This window comes from Geotrypetes seraphini, chromosome 3, assembly GCF_902459505.1.
Source record: "Geotrypetes seraphini chromosome 3, aGeoSer1.1, whole genome shotgun sequence".
NCBI classification, from domain to species: Eukaryota; Metazoa; Chordata; class Amphibia; order Gymnophiona; family Dermophiidae; genus Geotrypetes; species Geotrypetes seraphini.
The window spans coordinates 109,194,856-109,214,407 of NC_047086.1; the positions used below are offsets into that span (position 1 = coordinate 109,194,856).

The 19,552-nt window shown below is 42.8% G+C and overlaps 1 protein-coding gene across 9 annotated transcripts in view; it reads left to right on the plus strand.

Annotated features, from left to right (window-relative positions):
• Positions 1-19,552, plus strand: part of UBXN2A (UBX domain protein 2A) — a 57,249-nt gene that overhangs the window by 17,773 nt on the left and 19,924 nt on the right. For 6 of the 9 annotated variants that reach the window (XM_033937133.1, XM_033937136.1, XM_033937141.1 and 3 more), the window contains 3 exons: positions 4,554-4,613; positions 8,826-8,879; positions 15,432-15,567. Coding sequence is in view for 6 of the 9 variants with exons in the window: in XM_033937141.1 (XP_033793032.1) it covers positions 4,570-4,613; positions 8,826-8,879; positions 15,432-15,567 (234 nt within the window). In the remaining 3 variants the exon portion in view is untranslated. The remainder of the gene's footprint in view (positions 1-4,553; positions 4,614-8,825; positions 8,880-15,431; positions 15,568-19,552) is intronic. The other 3 variants (XM_033937137.1, XM_033937138.1, XM_033937139.1) reach the window with 1 other exon arrangement.

Here is a 19,552-nt window from a genome sequence, read left to right on the forward strand (position 1 = left end):
TGTCCAAGGCTTCTATTCCTCGATGGGTCAGGGAGGCCATTGTGTCTGCTTACTTGACGTCGGGTAAACGGTTGCCAGACAAACTTCATGCTCATTCCACTAGAACGATGTCTACTTCTTGGGTGGAGTCCAGGGGTTTTTCTTTGGAGGAGATTTGTCATGCGGCTACTTGGTCTTCTCGGAATACGTTTTCGAAGCATTACCGGTTGGATGTGGCGGTGCATGCAGAATCTGCTTTTGGAGCTTTGGTTATTGCGTAGGCGGCGTTCGCTTCCCACCCGGATTGAGGATTGCTTTGCTACATCCCACTAGTCTCTGGATTCATCTGCTGCTGTTGAAAAGGAAGGAAAAATTATGTTCTTACCTGTTAATTTTCTTTCCTTTAGTCTCAGCAGATGAATCCAGAGCCCCGCCCTTTCTAGTTCTTTGCTCACTGTGTGTAAGTCAGTTTGTTTGAGTTGGTAGTTGTGTTCTCTATTTGCACTTTGTTCTGGTTCTGGATGCTTGGGCAAGGAGCAATACTGGAGATACAGGGAATGTGCCAACCAATGGGACTACCTGTTATTCAGTTCTCTTATCTGCACCTGCTGGTAGATGTGTATTATCCCACTAGTCTCTGGATTCATCTGCTGCGTCTAAAGGAAAGAAAATTAACAGGTAAGAACAATTTTTCCTTTAGGCAGGACATACAAATATGATCATGTCACACCAATTTTCTTGAGTTATCATTGGTTACCTATGCACTTTAGAATTTTTTTAAGTTGATGGTTTTATGTTTTATTAAAACGTATACTGCTTGTTCTTACGGCAGGTCCAAGAAGTTTACAAATTTAAAATACACTAACACTAGCTGATGAGCAAAAAAAAAAGGTTGAGGAGGTCCCAAATTTGCAATCACTAATATAGAAGATGTACATATCTAATAATAAACCTTTATTAAAGGGACAATGTGGAGAGGAACCCAAATAAGCAGTAATGCTTACCCTGATTGAGTGATCCTCCATGTGCAGTGGGAGCAGCCACTGGCTTCCGCATCCCCACTCTGATGAGCAGGGATGCGCGCTCCTGGTTATCTTAGTCACTTCTGTTGCTTCTATCACAGCTATAGTGAGCCTCTTCAGAGGTGAACCTCATCAGAGCGGGGATGCTGAATCAGCTGTCAGCAACGCACGTGGAGGATTGTTCAGTCAGGGTAAATATTACTGCTTTTTTGGGCCTCCCACTTTGAGCTTTCCCTGCTGTAGCTAGTAGGGATCCCCAAGCCTCACCAACTGACCTCCTCCCCCTCCAACTTCTCAAGTTCTGCAGCTGGCAGCAATATTGCAGAGCTGCTGCCTTCCCTCCTCCCTTGGCTTTCATGCATGCATGAAAGCAGTGGCAGCTTGAGGATATTGCCATTGGCTGCAAAGCTTTGAGATTTTGAGTTGCCAGACTGGAGGAAGATGTCTTCAGTTGGCAGGGCTTGGGAATCCCCACTAGCTCAAGTATTTATAAATTGCACTCAAGCAGGGAGAATCCACTAATTTTGGGCTCCAGTCCCTCCCACTGTATCAGCTATATATGACTACGCCACTGAATACAAAAATAATTGATGCACATATCCCAAAGCTAACATATTCCAGTTAATAAATTCAAAATAAAACAATTTTTTCTACCTTGTTGTCTGGATGTTTTGTTTTTCCATCATCTTGGTCCCAGTTTCTCTTTCTGCTTTTTCTCTATCTTCAACTGATTCTCTTTCCAGTGTCTGCTGTCCATTTTTTTCTCCTCTTCTCTCGTTCCATTTCCTTCTTATGCCTGTCTCCAACATATTGATTTTTCCTTTTCAGCTTTCTTAATTTTTTCTTTTCTTTTTTGCCTCTGTCCACTCAAATTTTGCCTTCTTTCTCACCCTTCTTCTTTTTAAATGTTCAGCTACCTCTCAATTCTCCATCTTCTCTCAGTCCCTAGCTCTTCCATCTCACTCCTTTCCCAGCCTCCTATTTTCCTGCTATCTACTCCCCATTACCAAATTTCTACCACTGTACTCACTGCTCTCTCACTCATCTTGTCATCTCCCTTTTGACCTCATCCACATGGCTTACCACTCCCTGTCCCTTTCTTTCCATCCCCTTTCTTGTCTCAGCTCTCTTCCCTCCTGCCTTTCCATGGTTCCATCTCTCCTCTTCTATCTCCATGGTCCAACATTTTGCTCCCTCTCTTTTCTTTTTTCTTCTTCTCTCCCCCCTTGATGCTGAACAATGAAACCAATTTGTCACCTAAGAATTTGTTGTTCATTATCTCTCCTATTCTGTATACTGACTGTCCAGCTGTTCTTATTGTACTTGTATTAATTGATTCTATACTGTAACTATGTCGCTGATTGTCCAGCTCTTCTTATTGTAAACCACCTCGAACTACCATGGCTTTGGTGGTATATAAGAAATAAATTAATATTATTATTAGATGCTACATCTCTCTGCCTTCCATCCACAGGCCTAACATTTCTCCCTCCCTCACATCCCCAGATCCAACTTCTCTCCCTTTCTCTTCCCAACTGCCCCCATCCCATCTCTCCCCCTGCCTGCCTGCCTCCCTTCCCCAGGTCCACCATTTTTCTCTTTCGCTTCCCAACAGGTTCTCCCTTCAAGTATCTCTTTCCCTCTTCCTCCACACCACCCCAGGTCCAACTTCTCTCCCTTCAGACCAATGCTCACCATCTCTGTCCTCTGTTTCTGGTCCCATAAGCTCTCCCCCCATGCCCAATCTGGCACTTCTTTTAATACCCTCCCACCTAAAAAAAAAAAAGTCCAGGAGGCTTCCTCGGCCCAGTATGTTCTCCCCCTTCTCTCTGCACCCATGCATCTCTACCTCACTCCTCTTCCACCACCATGTCCAATAATTCTCTCTCTGTCTCCGTCCCTCCTCTCTCTGCCCAACAGTTCTCCTCTTTCTTTATCTCTCCAATTGCACCATCTCTTTCCCTCTCTCAGACACCCAATTCTCCCTTTCTATTATCTCCCTCACAACTGCATCTCTTTATTTATTTATTTATTCGATTTTTTAGCCCGTCCTCCCAAAAGAGCCCAGAACGGGTTACAATGAATATATTGGTGCATTAAAATTATAAGTAAGATAGAAATTCCCTTACTGTCTCGAAGGCTCACAATCTAACTAAAGTACCATCTTATGGCTCATGTTCCCCTCTATCTTTCCCTTAATTCTGTGTCCTAAGTTCATGCCCCTCCCTCCTTCCATCCATCATTTTCCTAAGTTTGTGCTCCCTCCCTCTCAAGTCTCAGACCCTTCTCCCTCCCTCCCTTCTGTGCCGGGGTGTTTACCATCTTGCCTGTTCCCTCCTCCAACTTGCTGCAGCGTTCACTCAACACCGTGGGCAGCGACTTCCACGTACCTCCTGTGGCTGATCTGGAAGCGTTCCTCTGACGTCAGAGGGAACACTTCAGGGTCAGCCGCTCATGGCTTTGAGCAAACGCTGCAGCAAGACGGAGAAGGGAGCTGGCAAGACGGTAGGAAAACATTGCATTGCCCTTGAGCGTTAGTGGGGCCGTGGGTAGGACACCCCTGGCCTAGAGAGATGAGAGGCAGAGAAAAAGAATGCTAATGAGGCTCTCTACAAGAATTCTTGCAGGAATAGATTGACTACATTAACGTTCAGGAATAAAGTCTGTCTTCTAGAAAGAAGATTACCAAGGTAAGAATCTAATCTTTCCATATAGATGATATGAAGTGATGTAAATAGAAATGCAAATTTAAAACTGTCTACCTAGCTGCAAAGTGAGAAAATACTGGGAATCCATATTTGGCACATGGCACCTAATGCTGCTGCAGGCTTGATAAAAGCTCTCTGGTTCACTATGTATAATGACTGCTAATCCAAGGAGCAGCCATATTACATATACAGGGATGCTTTTTGGTGGGGGGTGGGGGGTAGAAGGGGTGTCTTGTAATTGCAATTTCTCTATTACTGCCTCTATCTGAGGTTTGAGGAGATGCTGTTTTCTTTTTGTAGGGGTCAGTTAAGCTACAGAGGGAAAGAAAGAATGAGTGTGTGCCAAGAAGTGGGGGAGAGAAGAAGGGATGATTATGTAACTAGAAGGTGGGGGTGGGATGGTCATGTTAGTTGATTTGTCCCTAGTGTCAGTCTCATATATTCTAGAACTGGAGCACTGGCTTCTACATTTTCAAAGTATTTTTCCAGTCCAGTGTACAGAGGAGCTGCAAAAATTTGTTTTTTCTTTTATGTCTAGATAAAATCTTCATAGAAAATAACATGCTTTAGAAAAAATGTAGGTTATTTTCTAATTATTCCAAAACACCAAATTCCTCAATCTGTCATAAATTATATATTTTATGAAACACCGTATGTTCATACATTAAGCCAGGCTGAGTGAGGGCAAGTTGCAGACTGTTTAACTGGGGAAGTTGCTGTTTACTGGGGTGAGTTACTTTGATTACGTTCAATGTATCTTTCTCAAATAGGATCGAAACTGAGTGAAAAACTAATGCTTTGGTCTTTCTTCAGTATAATCCCAATTTTTTCTTTCCATAATTAGAAAGAGAAGAGACAAGATGAGGGAAGTAGACAAAAAAGGAACCATAAAACAAACAGACGGGTAAAGTTTTTTTAAAAAAATGTTCTTATATCATTGCTTACACTGTTTTCAGTTCGCTAATCTGCAAAAGTATTCTCTGTTTTGCTGACATCTTTCAAACAAAGCATATCATGTTTAGCTAAATGCTACTGTGTATCAGCTTTGAAATACAATTCCAACAGGAGTTATGTATTCCATTCAGATTTACTAATTTACAGAAAGGGTAGTACATGCATGGAATAGTCTCCCAGTAGAGGTGGTGGAGACTTAAGGGCTAGATTCACTAAGCCCACCGATCGTGTCCTGACCAGTTTGCAACCCCAACCCGATTCACTAACCTTTCTCCCCTGATCTGTGCATGCAAATGAGGGGAAGGGCATCCAAAAGTAGGAAGGCAGTGATTCACAAAACAAATTAAGAAACACTGACTGGGCTGGCCGATCAAAAAAGAAGCGACTGCTGAGGACCAGTCGCTCATGTCCTTGCTGACTGTCCCTGCCCTGAAATCCCAGCCCTGAAACCATCAAAAAAGCACCCTGCTCTCTGCCGCTCTGCTCTCTTCCACCCAGCCACCCTGCCTCTCTGCGATTTTCCACTCTGCCTCTCTGTGAGCCCATGCTTTTAACCTGTGGGTTAAAAGTGGGACTTCTTTAACATTGCTGCCCCAAAATCTTTGCGACCAGGCATAAGAGTGATTGCTCGCTTTACCTCTGGCCAAGCCCCCCCTTGCAGCGTGTTCTGTTCTATTAAAGCCGCCCCCCCTTATGTGGAGAGCAAGCGCATTCACAGACCGCTTCTACAGGCAAGAAGATGGTCTGTGCATGCATCAGGATCACTCTACAGCGATCCATGGGGTTGGTGTGGGGCATGCCAACGATTGGTTTAATTTGCATGAAGACTGGTAGAGAATCAATTGCCCACCCACGGATTGGATGGGAAAGGTAAGTTTAGTGAATCTAGCCCTAAGACGCTGTCTGAATTTGAGAAAGCATGGGACAGGCATGTGAGATCTCTTGGGAGAGGAGGAGATAGTGGATGATGTGGATGGGCAGACTGGATGGGCCATTTGGCCTTTATCTGCCATCATGTTTCTTGTTTATATTTACTAATTTAGTGCAATAGAGATGGTATGCTGAACCTGGGAAAGCAGCTTTGTGCACTGTTAAGGACGTAGATGCTTCGCAGCCCAAGAAAAGGCATTTATTCCATACTAAGGGAAAAGGGGACTTGCCTTTACCCCAGAGTTCATTAATCTTCTCTGGCAGGCTTATGCACTAGGCAGAAATCCACCAGTCAGCTCTTCAGGTAAGCGGACCAGCATGCAGTCCTTGTTGAGATTCAGAGTGCTTCCTCCTTAAAAGTGGAAGCTATGCTGGACTATGGACTAGACTATGCTGTATTATGGTCCTTCAGACAGGGTCTCAGAGGATTTGGGGGTTGAATTTGATCCCTTTCCTGTAGCAAAATGAGGCTAGCCCGATGGGAGAAACAGCCTGGTTTTAAAAAAGGTTTGGACAAGTTCCTGGTGGACAGACATGGGATGGTAGCATGGAATACTGCTACTTTTTAAATTTTTGCCAGGTACTTGGTATTGGGGGTTGTCATTGGCTTTGATACAAGCTTAATGGGGAAGCAGAGACGGGGGAGTCATGCAGATAAAAAGGATACCGAGATTGGTAGATCCTTCTGTAGAAAGTGATGTTCAGCCTAGGTGACTTTTAACATTCACTTCGATGAGCCCAACAATCATAACACATCCGACCTATTAACCCTGCTCTCATATCTCTCTCTCCATCCACTACTATCTGGACCTACCAATTCCATACCTAAACAGGTCACACCATAGATATGGTCCTCACCCCTCATGCATTATCCCATTTCTTTCATCTCCAGAATATCACCCCTCTTCCTTGGACAGACCATTCTATGATAACATTTACTACACGTATCTCCTTTGAAAAACCAAAATATCCTACAAAAGATTATTCATTTAGGGATCTCAGCAAATTCAGGAAACATTAGACCTTCAACTTGAGAAATGACAAGATATCAACTTGGAATGAGTCCATGCTTACTTTAAAGAAAAAGATCACCACATTAATACACCACTCTTTTTCTTTATATATATTTTAAACCCTGGTTCTCTCCAGACCTACTCTTACTTCATCTTCAACTCCGTTCCCTAGAAAGAAAATGGAAAAAACATTGTACTAATTTATTATTAAACCAATGCAAGGATGCAGCTATCAGGTGACTCATGCAAACTGTCTCCAAACCCTATTCGCAAAACTTCGGAGAACCACCAGGGTCAATACTGTCGCCAATTTATTTCTAGCACCACTTTTAACCCTAGCCCAATCTGTAAGCTTCACAGTATATGCATGTCTAGATGACATACAACTCATTCACCCAATTCAATCCAATGTAACCAGTGTTATATAGGACATTTTCAACAAACTAAACAAAACAAACCAATGGATTACAGAAAATATGCTGTCGCTCAACATTACTAAAACCAAGGCACTTCTTTTCCCTACTAATGGCCATGGCTCCCTATAAGTATAAAATCAACACCAATTGAATTGTATAACACCATTAAGCTTCTTGGGGTTATCATAAATAACAAACTCTCTTTTCACCATCAGATAAGCACTGTTGTCAAGAAATGCTTTTTCAAACTAAAAATGATACGGTCCATTGCCACTCTTCTTGAACCCCAATCACTGAATATTCTAATCCATACCTTAGTGATCTCCCATCTAGATTAATGTAACTCCCTATACCAAGGGATTACTCAAAAGGAGATTAGAAGACTTCAAATTATTCAAAATACCACCATTAAAATTATTCATAATAAAGGAAAATATGTCATACCTCTACTTCAAAACGCCCATTGGCTTCCCATTACCCATCAGATAACATACAAAATTCTATTATTAACATTTAAAACGCGATTTAAACATATATCAACATTCATCGATTGTCTGCTAATACCATATTCCTCAGTCAGATTGCTCCACTCAGCAGATCAAAATCTTCTCACGGTTCCGTCGGTTTGCAACATATTCTTCGATACTTCCCGGAAAATAATCTTCTCTGTTATAGCTCCCAACTTATGGAATGCCCTTCCAAATTATCTTAGAAAGGAAGATAACCTGAATAATTTTAAATCTAATCTTAAGACTTTTTTATTTAAAGATGCTTTCGCTATTTAACTTCCCCTTCCCAATTTTTTTTTGTTCTTCTTTCATTTTTCTAGTTTTTCTTCTGCGCGGACATTTCCTCCTTCTTATCATATCATTCCTTTTTGTTGTTTGTGTTGGTTATTAGGCATTTATTGTAATTAGTTTTTCCCTACCTACCTCCTATACAATAGCTCTGTCTTAACATTTGTATTTATGAGACCCCTGAACGCCCATGTATATTATTCTTTTAAATAAGTATGTACACTAGATGGCTTGATAGGCAGTATATCAAAATAAAAATAAATTTGAAACATGATTATGTGCCTTAAAAGATATGAATCAAGTATTCTGTGTAGAGAAGTTTTTCTTTATTGTCCAAGCCCAAATAAGCCATGCCACTCTGAGCAAGTGGTTTGTGTCCCTTTTCTACCAGTTGATGGAACGAGAGAACTAAGATTTCCAGTGATATCACCAGTTATATAGTCTGGTGCCTCTTAGAACTTTCCAGTATATTTCTAGTTCCAGGAGATGGTAAGGGTATTCAGTCCTAGCCCTCCAGTGCTCCTGTCTCTTGTTGTGATCAAATTTAATGGCCTCATGCTTGCCCTCAACCCATTATCCAGGACCAGTAGAGCACAGCTTTTGTTCTGTAGCCATTAGTTGGCACCTATGGGTGTCAGTTGGGTGGTAGCCAGGCTTGGTCCTCACAAGAACCTTGCTTTTTTTTCTTGTCAGATGTCTTTGATAGCCAAAGACATACTGGAAAGTTTTAGGAGACACCAGTCTATACCCCGGTGATGTAAAAGGAAATTTCAGTTCTCTACCTCTGTCTACTAGTGGGAAAGGGACAGAACTACTGGATGTAGCTGGTCTCAAGGAAAGGAAATTTAACAGGTATAAACAGATTTCAGCAGAAAGTGGTGGTGTGACTGAAACAAGTATACATTAGCTTGTGTGATAAAAAAATTAATTTTATAGGTGTGAGTATGTGATTTGTGCTTCATAAAGCACTGCAGCATTATAAGTCTTTTTTTTCTGGTTTCTGCAGTGCTGGGGATCCATCATGTCATAGATGTGTTGTATGTAAGCAAGAAGATAAAAGGTATATTATAATTTCTACATATGTGTTCAATATGTGGAGTAGAAAAGTGAATATGTAAGATGCTTTGACTGTAAGAGAGAGGACATAAAGATGGAAGCAAGAAAGTGAAAACAAGTTTAGGTTAGTTTGAGAGATATTGTGTTACCATGGCAGTAGTCATAATCAGTTTAACTGGAAAATACCAATAAAAAGAGTGTGTGATTTTAAATATGAGGAAAACTAGTTTTTGAAATAAGAAACTTGTGAGGCTAAAATTTTTTTTATCCTACTGTTTTGACACACAGATGGCACTCATGCTTTAATAAACCTAATATGAGTTGATATCTAAAACACGGTTCATAGTCATTCGTGTGCGAGATTGCAGCGCCAACAATTCAACGCAAGACACCAGCGCGCCGCCTAAAAAGTGACTTTTAAAGAGCTCCAACGCAGGGTGTGAGTGGGGAACCCCCCCCCTCCAGTTTACTTCATACTCTTCGCGCTACCTTTGATGGGGGGTTTGGGGGGGTTGGAACCCTCCATTATAGAGTAAACTTAACTTTTTCCCAATTTTTTTTAGGAAAAAGTTAAGTTTTCTCTATAATGGGGGGGTTGCATCCCCCCCCCAATGGCAGCGCGAACAGTCTGAAGTAAAGTGGGGGGTTCCCCTCCACACATCCCCGTCGGAGCTCTTTAAAAGTCACTTTTTAGGTGGTGCGCTGGTGTCTTGCGCCAAATTGTCGGGGCGCTTTTGTCCCGTCACCCTAAAACACAGTATACAAAATCTCTCAAGTGACATGGAGGAAAAGACTTCAGTGGTAGTTCAGCCTCTCAGAAACAAATTGATTCTGTCATTGATTAAAAAAGAAAGACTATGGGTTCCTTTTACAAATGTGCGCTAGGGTTTTTAGGTGGTAGTGGCTATCGCGCTCGGGAATTTAACGCGTGCTATTGCGCGCATTAAGGCCCTAGCACACCTTTGTAAAAGGAGCCCTATATATTTTCTATGACATCAACATATGCATTGGAATTCATTAGAAATATCACCATATTTAATTAATATCAAACCTGTTATACACACATTAATCTCTAATAAGTAAGAACCTATCTTTCTAGTGTTCAACAGAGCTGCCCATTTTTGCTTCCACTGGAGCAAGTTTCCAACATTGTCACCCTATACCAGTGATGGCGAACCTTTTGCGAGACCGAGTGCCAAAACTGCAACCCCAAACCCACTTATTTATCTCAGAGTGCCAACACGGCATTAGGCTGCTGTGCAGAGGGGTGGGTGATGTGAGAAATGTCCTCCAGTGCGCATGGAGAAGGGGAGGGGAGCAGCCCAGCTCTGCATCTCTTCTGGCTTTCTAGTACTGTGTCTCCCCAAAAATAAAATACTGTCATTTTAATTTTGGTTCCAAAAAACACACTAGGGCTTATTTGGGGAGGATGTCTTATTTTTTTTGTGTATACAACGATCATCTCTCCTTTTCTCTCCTCCACCCCAATTCTTCCTCTTTCCTTTCTTCCCCTTTCCCCCATGTGCAGCATCTGTCCTCCCCTCTAATCCATCCCCATGTGCAGCATCTTTCTATCCCTCCCTCCCATCCCCCCTCCCCCCCGTGCAGCAGAACCCCAAAAACAATTTCATTGTGTTGTGTTAGATCTAATCTAAGCATTGTTCTTGTATGCCACATCTTCCCTATAAAATAGAGCTTTAAATGGTTAACAAATAAACAAATTGCAGATCCTTAAACTGAATTGCAGGTGTCATAACATTTCTGAAATAAAAAAGTCTTGATCTTATAACAGAGCAAATTCATTAGCATAAAATGAATGAAAAGAGTTTAAGCAACTCAGAAAAATTACTGGTGGAACTTTTTTTCCAGCTCGAACAGGACAAACAGTGGAGGCAAAGGCAAAAATCAAGTGCCCGCACCCCCAAAGAAAAAAACACAAGCAGAAGAAAAAGAAGAAGCAAGGGCACCCTAGAAGGCGTGCTCGCAAAGCCACTTAGCAAAGGTTGGCCCAATAGAGCAGGAAATGTCACCGGGAGGCAAGGAACAAGATAGGACATATATAGGGCTCAATTCCATAAATAGAGCACAGCCCAGCTCACCAACAGGATAGACGGAGGACTGCCCGGTTCCTGAAGTAAACTGTTCAGCCATTCAACACCAGTTAGGCAGCCAGCATACCAGTCCTGCTGAAGTGGCAAGATAAAACTCCAACATCCGACGGAACACCAACCCATCAGGCATTTACTGGTGCGACTCCAAGAAGGATTTTACCGCCTCTGGAGTATCGAAAAACAAAGATTTGTTTTCGTGGGTGACCCGAACCCAAGCCAGGTATTGTAGAGCAAATTGGATCCTCTGTTCAAACAGTTTTGTGCAATAAAACGCAAACTGCCAGCGCTGTTCCGAGATCTGCGGGGAAAAGTCCTGGAAGAGCAGAATTTTGTGTCCCTTGTATTCCATCCCTTTATTTTGGCAGAATCACGCCATCAGCTGGGCTTTCTCTGTGCAATTAAAAATGCAGGCAATGACTGGATGACCCTTTTGTCTGCCCTCTCTAAGAAGACCCACACGATGGACCCGCTCAACCTTCAGCTGCATGCCATCCAGGTTGAGGCCCAGCTCCGATGGCAGCCATTCTTCCACTAGATCCCACAGCTCCTTGTCTTTAATCGCTTCTGGCAGCCCGATAATACAGATATTGTTCCTCCGGCTTCGCTTTTCTTAGTCATCCACCCAGTCTTGCAAGACTTGCAGATGTCTTCCGCTTGCTGTAAATCAGGGGTCTCAAAGTCCCTCCTTGAGGGCCGCAATCCAGTCGGGTTTTCAGGATTTCCCTAATGAATATTCATGAGATCTATGTGCATGCACTGCTTTCAATGCATATTCATTGGGGAAATCCTGAAAACCCGACTGGATTGCGGACCTCAAGGAGGGACTTTGAGATCCCTGTTGTAAATGGTCAGCATGATCCGCAGCACTCTCTTTCTGTTCATCTAGCACTGCATGAACTTTAGATAGTTTCTCATCCAGAATATCAGCTAGACTGCATGTGATTTCTTTTATGGCGGCCTCTTGAATCTGCTGCACTTTCGAGACCTGATCCTTTCGTCTCGTTGCCTATGTTCGAGAGTTACCTTCCAGTTCATTGCAACTTCCCCTTCTCCTTCAGGAAGCTCAGGCTCTTCTTCACATTCGAGCTGTCGAGGAGGTTCCCTTGAACCAATGGGACACAGGGTTTTATTCCCATTATTTTCTAGTCCCAAAGAAGACGGGGGATTTGTGATCCATTCTGGACCTCAGAGCCCTCAACAAATTTCTAGTCAAAGAGAAGTTTTGGATGCTTTCTTTACCAACTTTGTATCCCCTGATGGATCAGAGGGATTGGTTATGCTCTCTGGATCTCAAAGAGGCTTACACTCATATCCCAATCCATCCAGCCTCTCGGAGATACTTAAGATTTCGGGTGGGGAATTTTCATCTTCAATACTGAGTTCTTCCTTTCGGACTCGCCTCATCCCCCAGAGTTTTCACAAAGTGTCTGATGGTGGTGGCTACAGCTCTCCGTATCCAGGGTCTTAAAGTTTTTCCATACCTGGACGACTGGCTCATCAAAGCCCCCTCTCAACAAGGGGTTATTGCAGTGACCCGACAGACTATGTCCAGCTCAGAGCATTTCTCCCTCAACCACGCCAAAATGCTCTCATTCGCCTTTGCCATCAAGTGTCTCCTCTCGCATCAATTTCAGCGAGACAAATGATGATTCTACTCGGTCACATGGCCTCTACAGTTCACGTGACTCCTTTTGCCAGACTTCACCTTCGCATACCTCAGTGGACCCTGGCATCTCAGTGGCAGCATGCTGTCAACCACTCTCTCAACACATTACAGTAACTCCTTTGTTGAGACAATCTCTCCACTGATGGATGCTCTCTCCTAATCTTTCCAGAGGTTTGCTTTTCCACTCTCTTCCTCATCAGAAGGTTCTGACAACAGACTCGTCAACCTACGCATGGGGTCTCTGCACTCTCAAGGCCATTGGTCACCCGCAGACCATCTCTGTCACATCAATCTGTTGGAACTCAGAGCGATTTTCAATGTTCACAAAGCTTTTCAACATCTTCTTTATGACAAAGTAGTTCTTGTCCAGACGGGCAACCAAGTCGCCATGTACTATGTGAACAAACAGGGAGGCACGGGATCTCACTCCCTTTGTCAAGAAGCTCTGAAGCTGTGGGATTGGGCAGTTCATCACAACATCTTTCTCAGAGCTGTATACATTCAAGGTCAGCACAACTGTCTGGCGGACAAATTGAGTCGTCTTCTGCAACCTCACGAATTGACACTCAATTCCTTGCCTCTACGTCTAGTGTTTGCTCAATGGGGGACCCCTCAGATAGACCTCTTTGTGTCTCCCCTCAACAACAAGCTACCTCAGTTCTGCTCCTGAATATACTCATCTCACCGCCTCGAGGCAGATGCTTTCCTCCTGGACTGGACGGGTCAGTTTCTCTATGCTTTCCCACCATTCCCTCTGATTCTCAAGACTCTTGTCAAGCTCAAGTCAGAACATGCCACCATGATTCTGATAGCTCCTCGGTGGCCCAGACAACCGTGGTACTCCCTTCTACTTCAACTCAGCACCAGGGAGCCTCTACTTCTACCTGTTTTTCCCTCTCTGCTTACACAGAGTCAGGGGTCTTTGCTTCATTCCAACCTGCAGTCTCTACACTTAACAGCTTTGTACCTTTCAACCTAACTGCCGCTCTACAGTTTTCTCAGTCTGTACAGGACATTTTGGAGGCTTCCAGAAAGCCGTCCACTAGGCAGTGTTACAATCAGAAATGGACTAGATTTTCTGCTTGGTGTACTACTCGCAACATGGAGCCAATATCTACCTCCTTGTCTTCTGTTTTGGATTATTTACTTCACTTATCGCACTCAGGCCTCAAGTCTACATCTATCCGAGTCCATCTTAGGGTGATTACTGCTTTCCATCAGCCTCTTGAGGGGAAACCTCTGTCTGCAAATCCTGTGGTATCCCGCTTCATGAAAGGACTTTTCAATGTTAACCCACAGCTCAAACCGCCTCCAATGGTCTGGGATCTCAATGTCATCCTCGCTCAATTGATGAAGCCTCCATTTGAACCAATTGATAAGGCTCATCTCAAGTATCTCACTTGGAAAGTCGTCTTTCTCATTGCCCTCACGTCTGCTCGAAGAGTCAGTGAATTACAAGCCTTGGTTGCAGATCCACCTTTCACAGTTTTCCATCATGACAAAGTGGTCCTCCGCACTCATCCAAAATTCTTGCCTAAAGTTGTCTCAGAATTTCATATTAATCAATCTATTGTTCTTCCAATATTTTTTCCAAAGCCTCATTCTCACCCTGGAGAAGTTGCGCTTCATACTTTGGACTGTAAACGTGCCTTGGCTTTCTAGTTGCAACGCACTTAACCTCATAGAACAGCCTCACAACTTTTCATCTCCTTCGATCCTAATAAATTGGGGCATCCTGTCTCGAAGCGAACCATATCCAACTGGATGGCTGCTTGCATCTCTTTCTGCTTCGCTCAGGCTGGTCTCCCTTTGCAGGGTCGAGTCACATGCCACAGAGTTAGAGCAATGGCGGCGTCTGTAGCTTTTCTCAGATCAACTCCTATTGAGGAAATCTGCAAGGCTGCCACTTGGTCCTCGGTTCATACTTTCACCTCTCTTTATTGTCTGGATATTTTCTCCAGAAGGGACGGCCATTTTGGCCAGTCCGTTTTACAAAATTTGTTTTCTTAATTTGCCAACTGTCCCTTCATCCCATTATGTTTAGCTTGGAGGTCACCCACATGTTGAGAATATGCTGCCTGCTTGTCCTGGGATAAAACACAATTACTTACCGTAACAGTTGTAATCCAGGGACAGCAGGCAGATATTCTTACAACCCACCATCCTCCCCTGGTTGGCTTCCTAGCTAGCTATCTGAACTGAGGTACTTCACAGGAGTCATGCGCCCTAACTCGGGCAGGAAGGCTCTCGCGCATGCGCAGTGCAGCACTCGTAAGCTCTTAAAAGATCTTCAAGCAAGTCTGCTTGCGAGGCTGTCTGCTGCGGGGCTCCATTGGTGATGTCACCCACATGTTGAGAATATCTGCCTGCTGTCCCTGGATAATAACTGTTACGGTAAGTAACTGTGCTTTTTGGGGGTGTTCCAGGGGTGATGTTGGCACTTTGCCAGTTGAGTGCCGATATTCAGCACTTAACTGGTCAGATTAACCACATAAATAGGACTGCATAAAAATCAGTCCTGTCTTTATGCAGTAACCCATAGCTGGTTTAAGTGCAGAATATTGCACTTAACCAGCTATGTGTTAGCTGGTTCTGCAAACATGAAAATTAGATGCTAAAGACATGGCCTAGCACTGAATTTCTGGGTTTAACATCAGCAGCAGTCAGCAAAACGTTGCTCACCGCTGACTGAATATTGGGCCCAGAATATCTTATGCAGAGATCAGTAGCCACAAATGTTTTTTGAAACTTTTATTCTATATTCTTGTTTTTCCCCAAGGAATTCCAAGGAAGGATTTGGTGACTGGATTGCAAATTGCCTAGCTGGAAAGTATTCTTCTATTGTTGATGAGCTGCTTAAGGAAAGTGAAAGTGCTGATTCTATAGATGTGCCACTGACTGAAGTTAAGGACCATGTAGGTAGATAAAATCTGAAACAATCCTTTGACTCCCTTAATTTATTTAAGGTTTAGCAGTCTGAATGAAAAAAGGTAATGTAAAATTTGAATAATCATACCCTCATGTTCATAATGTTTATTCTAAAATACTATACCACTAATGTTCACATTTGGGAGAAGCCTGCCTAAAAACATTCCAGGTGATTTAAAACTTTAGATAATATAAAATCAATAATGAAACGTAACAGAAAGTTAAGGTAACATCTAATAAAAGATCAAATATGAACACAGTCCAGAAATACTAATTAAACAAGACCTATTGAAGCAATAAAAAGAGTGGAAGAGTAATGACTGGAGAAGCAGGTGAAGAACTAGGGAAATCTGGTTCAAATTACACTGGAGTGCTTTAACTCCCTATTGCCTTAGGTACAAATGTATCCCCCTTTTTACTAAACTGCAGAAGAGGTTTCTACCATGGCCCAGAGCGCTAAATGCTCTGACGCTCGTGGGAATTCTTTGTGTCGGAGCATTTTGCGCTCTGAGTTACAGTAGAAACCTCTACCGCAAAAAAAGGTTTAGATTTAAAGCCTTCTGGGTACAGCCGAAAAGCCTGAAGTCATAATGCCGTTGTACAGGGCCATGGTGAGACCTCATCTGGAGTACTGTGTGCAATTCTGGAGGCCACATTACAGTAAAGATGTGCACAGAATTGAATCGGTTCAGCGGACGGCCACCAGGATGATCTCGGGGCTCAAGGGTCTCTCGTATGAAGAGAGACTGAACAAATTGCAGCTCTACACTCTCGAGGAACGTACGGAGAGGGGAGACATGATCGAAACATTTAAGTACCTCACGGGACGTGTCGAAGTGGAAGATGATATTTTCTTTCTCAAGGGACCCTCGGCCACAAGAGGGCACCCGCTCAAACTTAGGGGCGGAAAATTTCATGGCGACACCAGAAAGTATTTCTTCACAGAGAGAGTGGTTGATCATTGGAACAAGCTTCCAGTGCAGGTGATCGAGGCAGACAGTGTGCCAGACTTTAAGAATAAATGGGATACCCATGTGGGATCCCTACGAGGGTCAAGATAAGAAAATTGGATCATTAGGGCATAGACAGGGGGTGGGTAAGCAGAGTTGGCAGACTTGATGGGCTGTAGCCCTTTTCTGCCGTCATCTTCTATGTTTCTATGTAAGAACGCTTTTTGTACCTGAATTTTGCACACCCACAATTTAAAAAATAGTGTGAAGAATCCAAAAAGCAAAACGTTAAAATAAAATGAAACCCCCTCCCCGAACATCAATATGCCATAAATCGATGACACTTAACCTAACCTAACTTGAATATAATTTTTCTTGAGCTACTACTGAAAAAGGCCTGGGCTAAATTCAGAAACCCTCTCTCCCTTTTTTCCTAAGAGATTTGTAGAATGTCAGTTTTATATGTTTTATGAAAAGGCAGATAATCCTGATTAGTCCTGATCTCCAGTGGTGGGTTGTTTTTTTTTTTAAATTAAATAAATACCTGAAGATTGGAGGGTGACCAATGTTATGCTGATTTTTATAAAGGGCTCCAGGGGAGATCTGGGAAATTACAGACAGATAAGCCTCACTTCAATGCCGGGCAAAATGGTGGAAACAATTATGAAAAATAAAATTGTGGAACACGTAGACCAATGGTTCCCAACGGAGGCGCTACTGTGGGCACTGAGAAGTCTAAAGGGGGCATTTTGTATCCAAGTCATATTGAGGGGGCTTTGAGAACTAGCCGCCACCCCCTTGAGCAATTGGCGAATCCAGTGGCCCTGATGGCAGCACTGTCGTCTTTGTTTTTATTCTTCAACTTTTGACGCTTCAACTTTTTGCCGCCACAGCAGTGTTCTCACCAAGTCCTGTGTGACTTCTCCAAAGATTCTCCTCTGACACAAGCCTCCCAGCTGGAAACAGGAAGTGCGTCAGAGGAGAAGCTTTAGGTCAGTTGCGCCGGACTTGGTGAGAACTTTGCCGCGTCCAGCACTTCAGAAAGAGAAAACTATGAAGAGCGCCCGCGAAGGTGAGGGGAAGGGAGGAAGGTGACCCGATGAGGGGAAGAGGTTGAGTGGCGCTGAAGGGAAGTGGAGGGGAAGGGTAACAGACACTGAAGGGAAGTGAGGAGAGGAGAGAGAGGGAAGCAGACGCTGAAGGGAAGTGGAGAGAGAGAAAGGAGCATTGCAGTTTCATCACATCAAGCTCAGCTCTCACATTAATAATATTATATTCATTTATTTAATAACGTATTTTTAAAATCATACTGTGAGCAATAACATCAATATTGTTATTATCTTCTAATAAAATAATTTTAAAAATTTGTCCTTGTTTTTCAATATATAGTATGCACAATATAGTTTACCCAAGGGGGGCACTATCAAATCATTCATTGAAAAAGTGGGCTCTGATTCAATAAAGGTTGGGAACCTGTGACATAGACAAACATGATTTAATGAGATGGAGTCAGCATGGGTTCAACTGAGGGAGATCTTGCCTCACCAATTTGTTTTGACTTTTTTGAAGGTGTGAATAAACATGTAGATAAAGGTGAGTGGTTGATGTAGTGTATCTAGATTTTCAGAAAGCTTTTGATAAAGTTCCTCATGAGAGGCCCTTCAGAAAATTAAAGTCATGGGATAGGTGGCAAAGTTCAGTTGTGGATTAGAAATTGGTTATTTAATAGAAAACAGGGTAGGGATAAATGGTCATTTTTCTCAATGGAGGAAAGTAAACAGTGGAGTGCCACATGAGTTTGAACTGGGACCGGTGCTATTTAACTTATTTATAAATGATCTGGAAATTGGAAAGACGAGTGAGGTGATTGAATTTGCAGATGACACTAAACTGTTCAAAGTTGTTAAAACACATACGTATTGCGTAAAATTGCAGGCAGACCTTAAGGAACTGGAAGACTGGGCATCCAAGTGGCAGATGAAATTTAATGTGGGCAAATGCAAAGTGATATACATTGGGAAGAATAACCTGAATCACAGTTACCGGGGGTTAGCACCCAAGAAAAGGATCTGGGTGACATTTATAGACAATACGATGAAACCTTCCGCCCAATGTGCGGTGGCGGCCAAAAAATCAAACAGGATGCTAGGAATTATTTTAAAAGGGATGGTTAACAAGACTAAGAATGTTATAATGCCCCTGTATTGCTCCATGATGCAACCTCATCCGGAGTATTGCGTTCAATTCTGGTCTCCTTATCTCAAAAAAGATATAGCAGCACTAAAAAAGGTTCAAAGAAGAGCGACCAAGATGATAAAGGGGATGGAACACCTCTCGTATGAGGAAAGACTAAAAAGGTTAGAGCTCTTCAGCTTGGAAAAGAGACGGCTGAGGGGAGATATGATTGAAGTCTACAAAATCCTGAGTGGAGTAGAATGGATACAGTGGATCGATTTTTCACTCCATCAAAAATTACAAAGACTAGGGGAATAATAATAATAACGGTTCATATACCGCAGGACTGTGAAGTTCTGTGTGGTTTACAATGATTAAAAGATGTTGCAGATTGAATAGAATTAACAAAGTTAAGGGTTAGTGATGATCAGTTGTCGTGGATTAAGATTGAATAGGTCAGTTACCTAAATACTTCAAGAACAGATATGTTTTTAGGTATTTCCTAAATTCCCCATAAGTAGTATGCATAAACAGCTGTTCCACTCGATGAAGTTACAGGGAAAGTAATGGGCTTTTTCAAGGGAAATACCTTTAAAACCAATAGGAGGAAATATTTTTTCACTCAGAATAGTTAAGCTCTGGAACACATTTCCAGAGGTTGTGTTAAGAGCGATAGCATAGCTGGTTCTAAGAAAGGTTTGGACAATTTCCTGGAGGAAAAGTCCATAGTCTGTTATTGAGAAAGACATGGGGAAAGCCTACGCTTGCCCTGGATCGGTAGCATGGAATGTTGCTACTCCTTGGGTTTTGGCCAGGTACTAGGGACCTGGATTGGCCACTGTGAGAA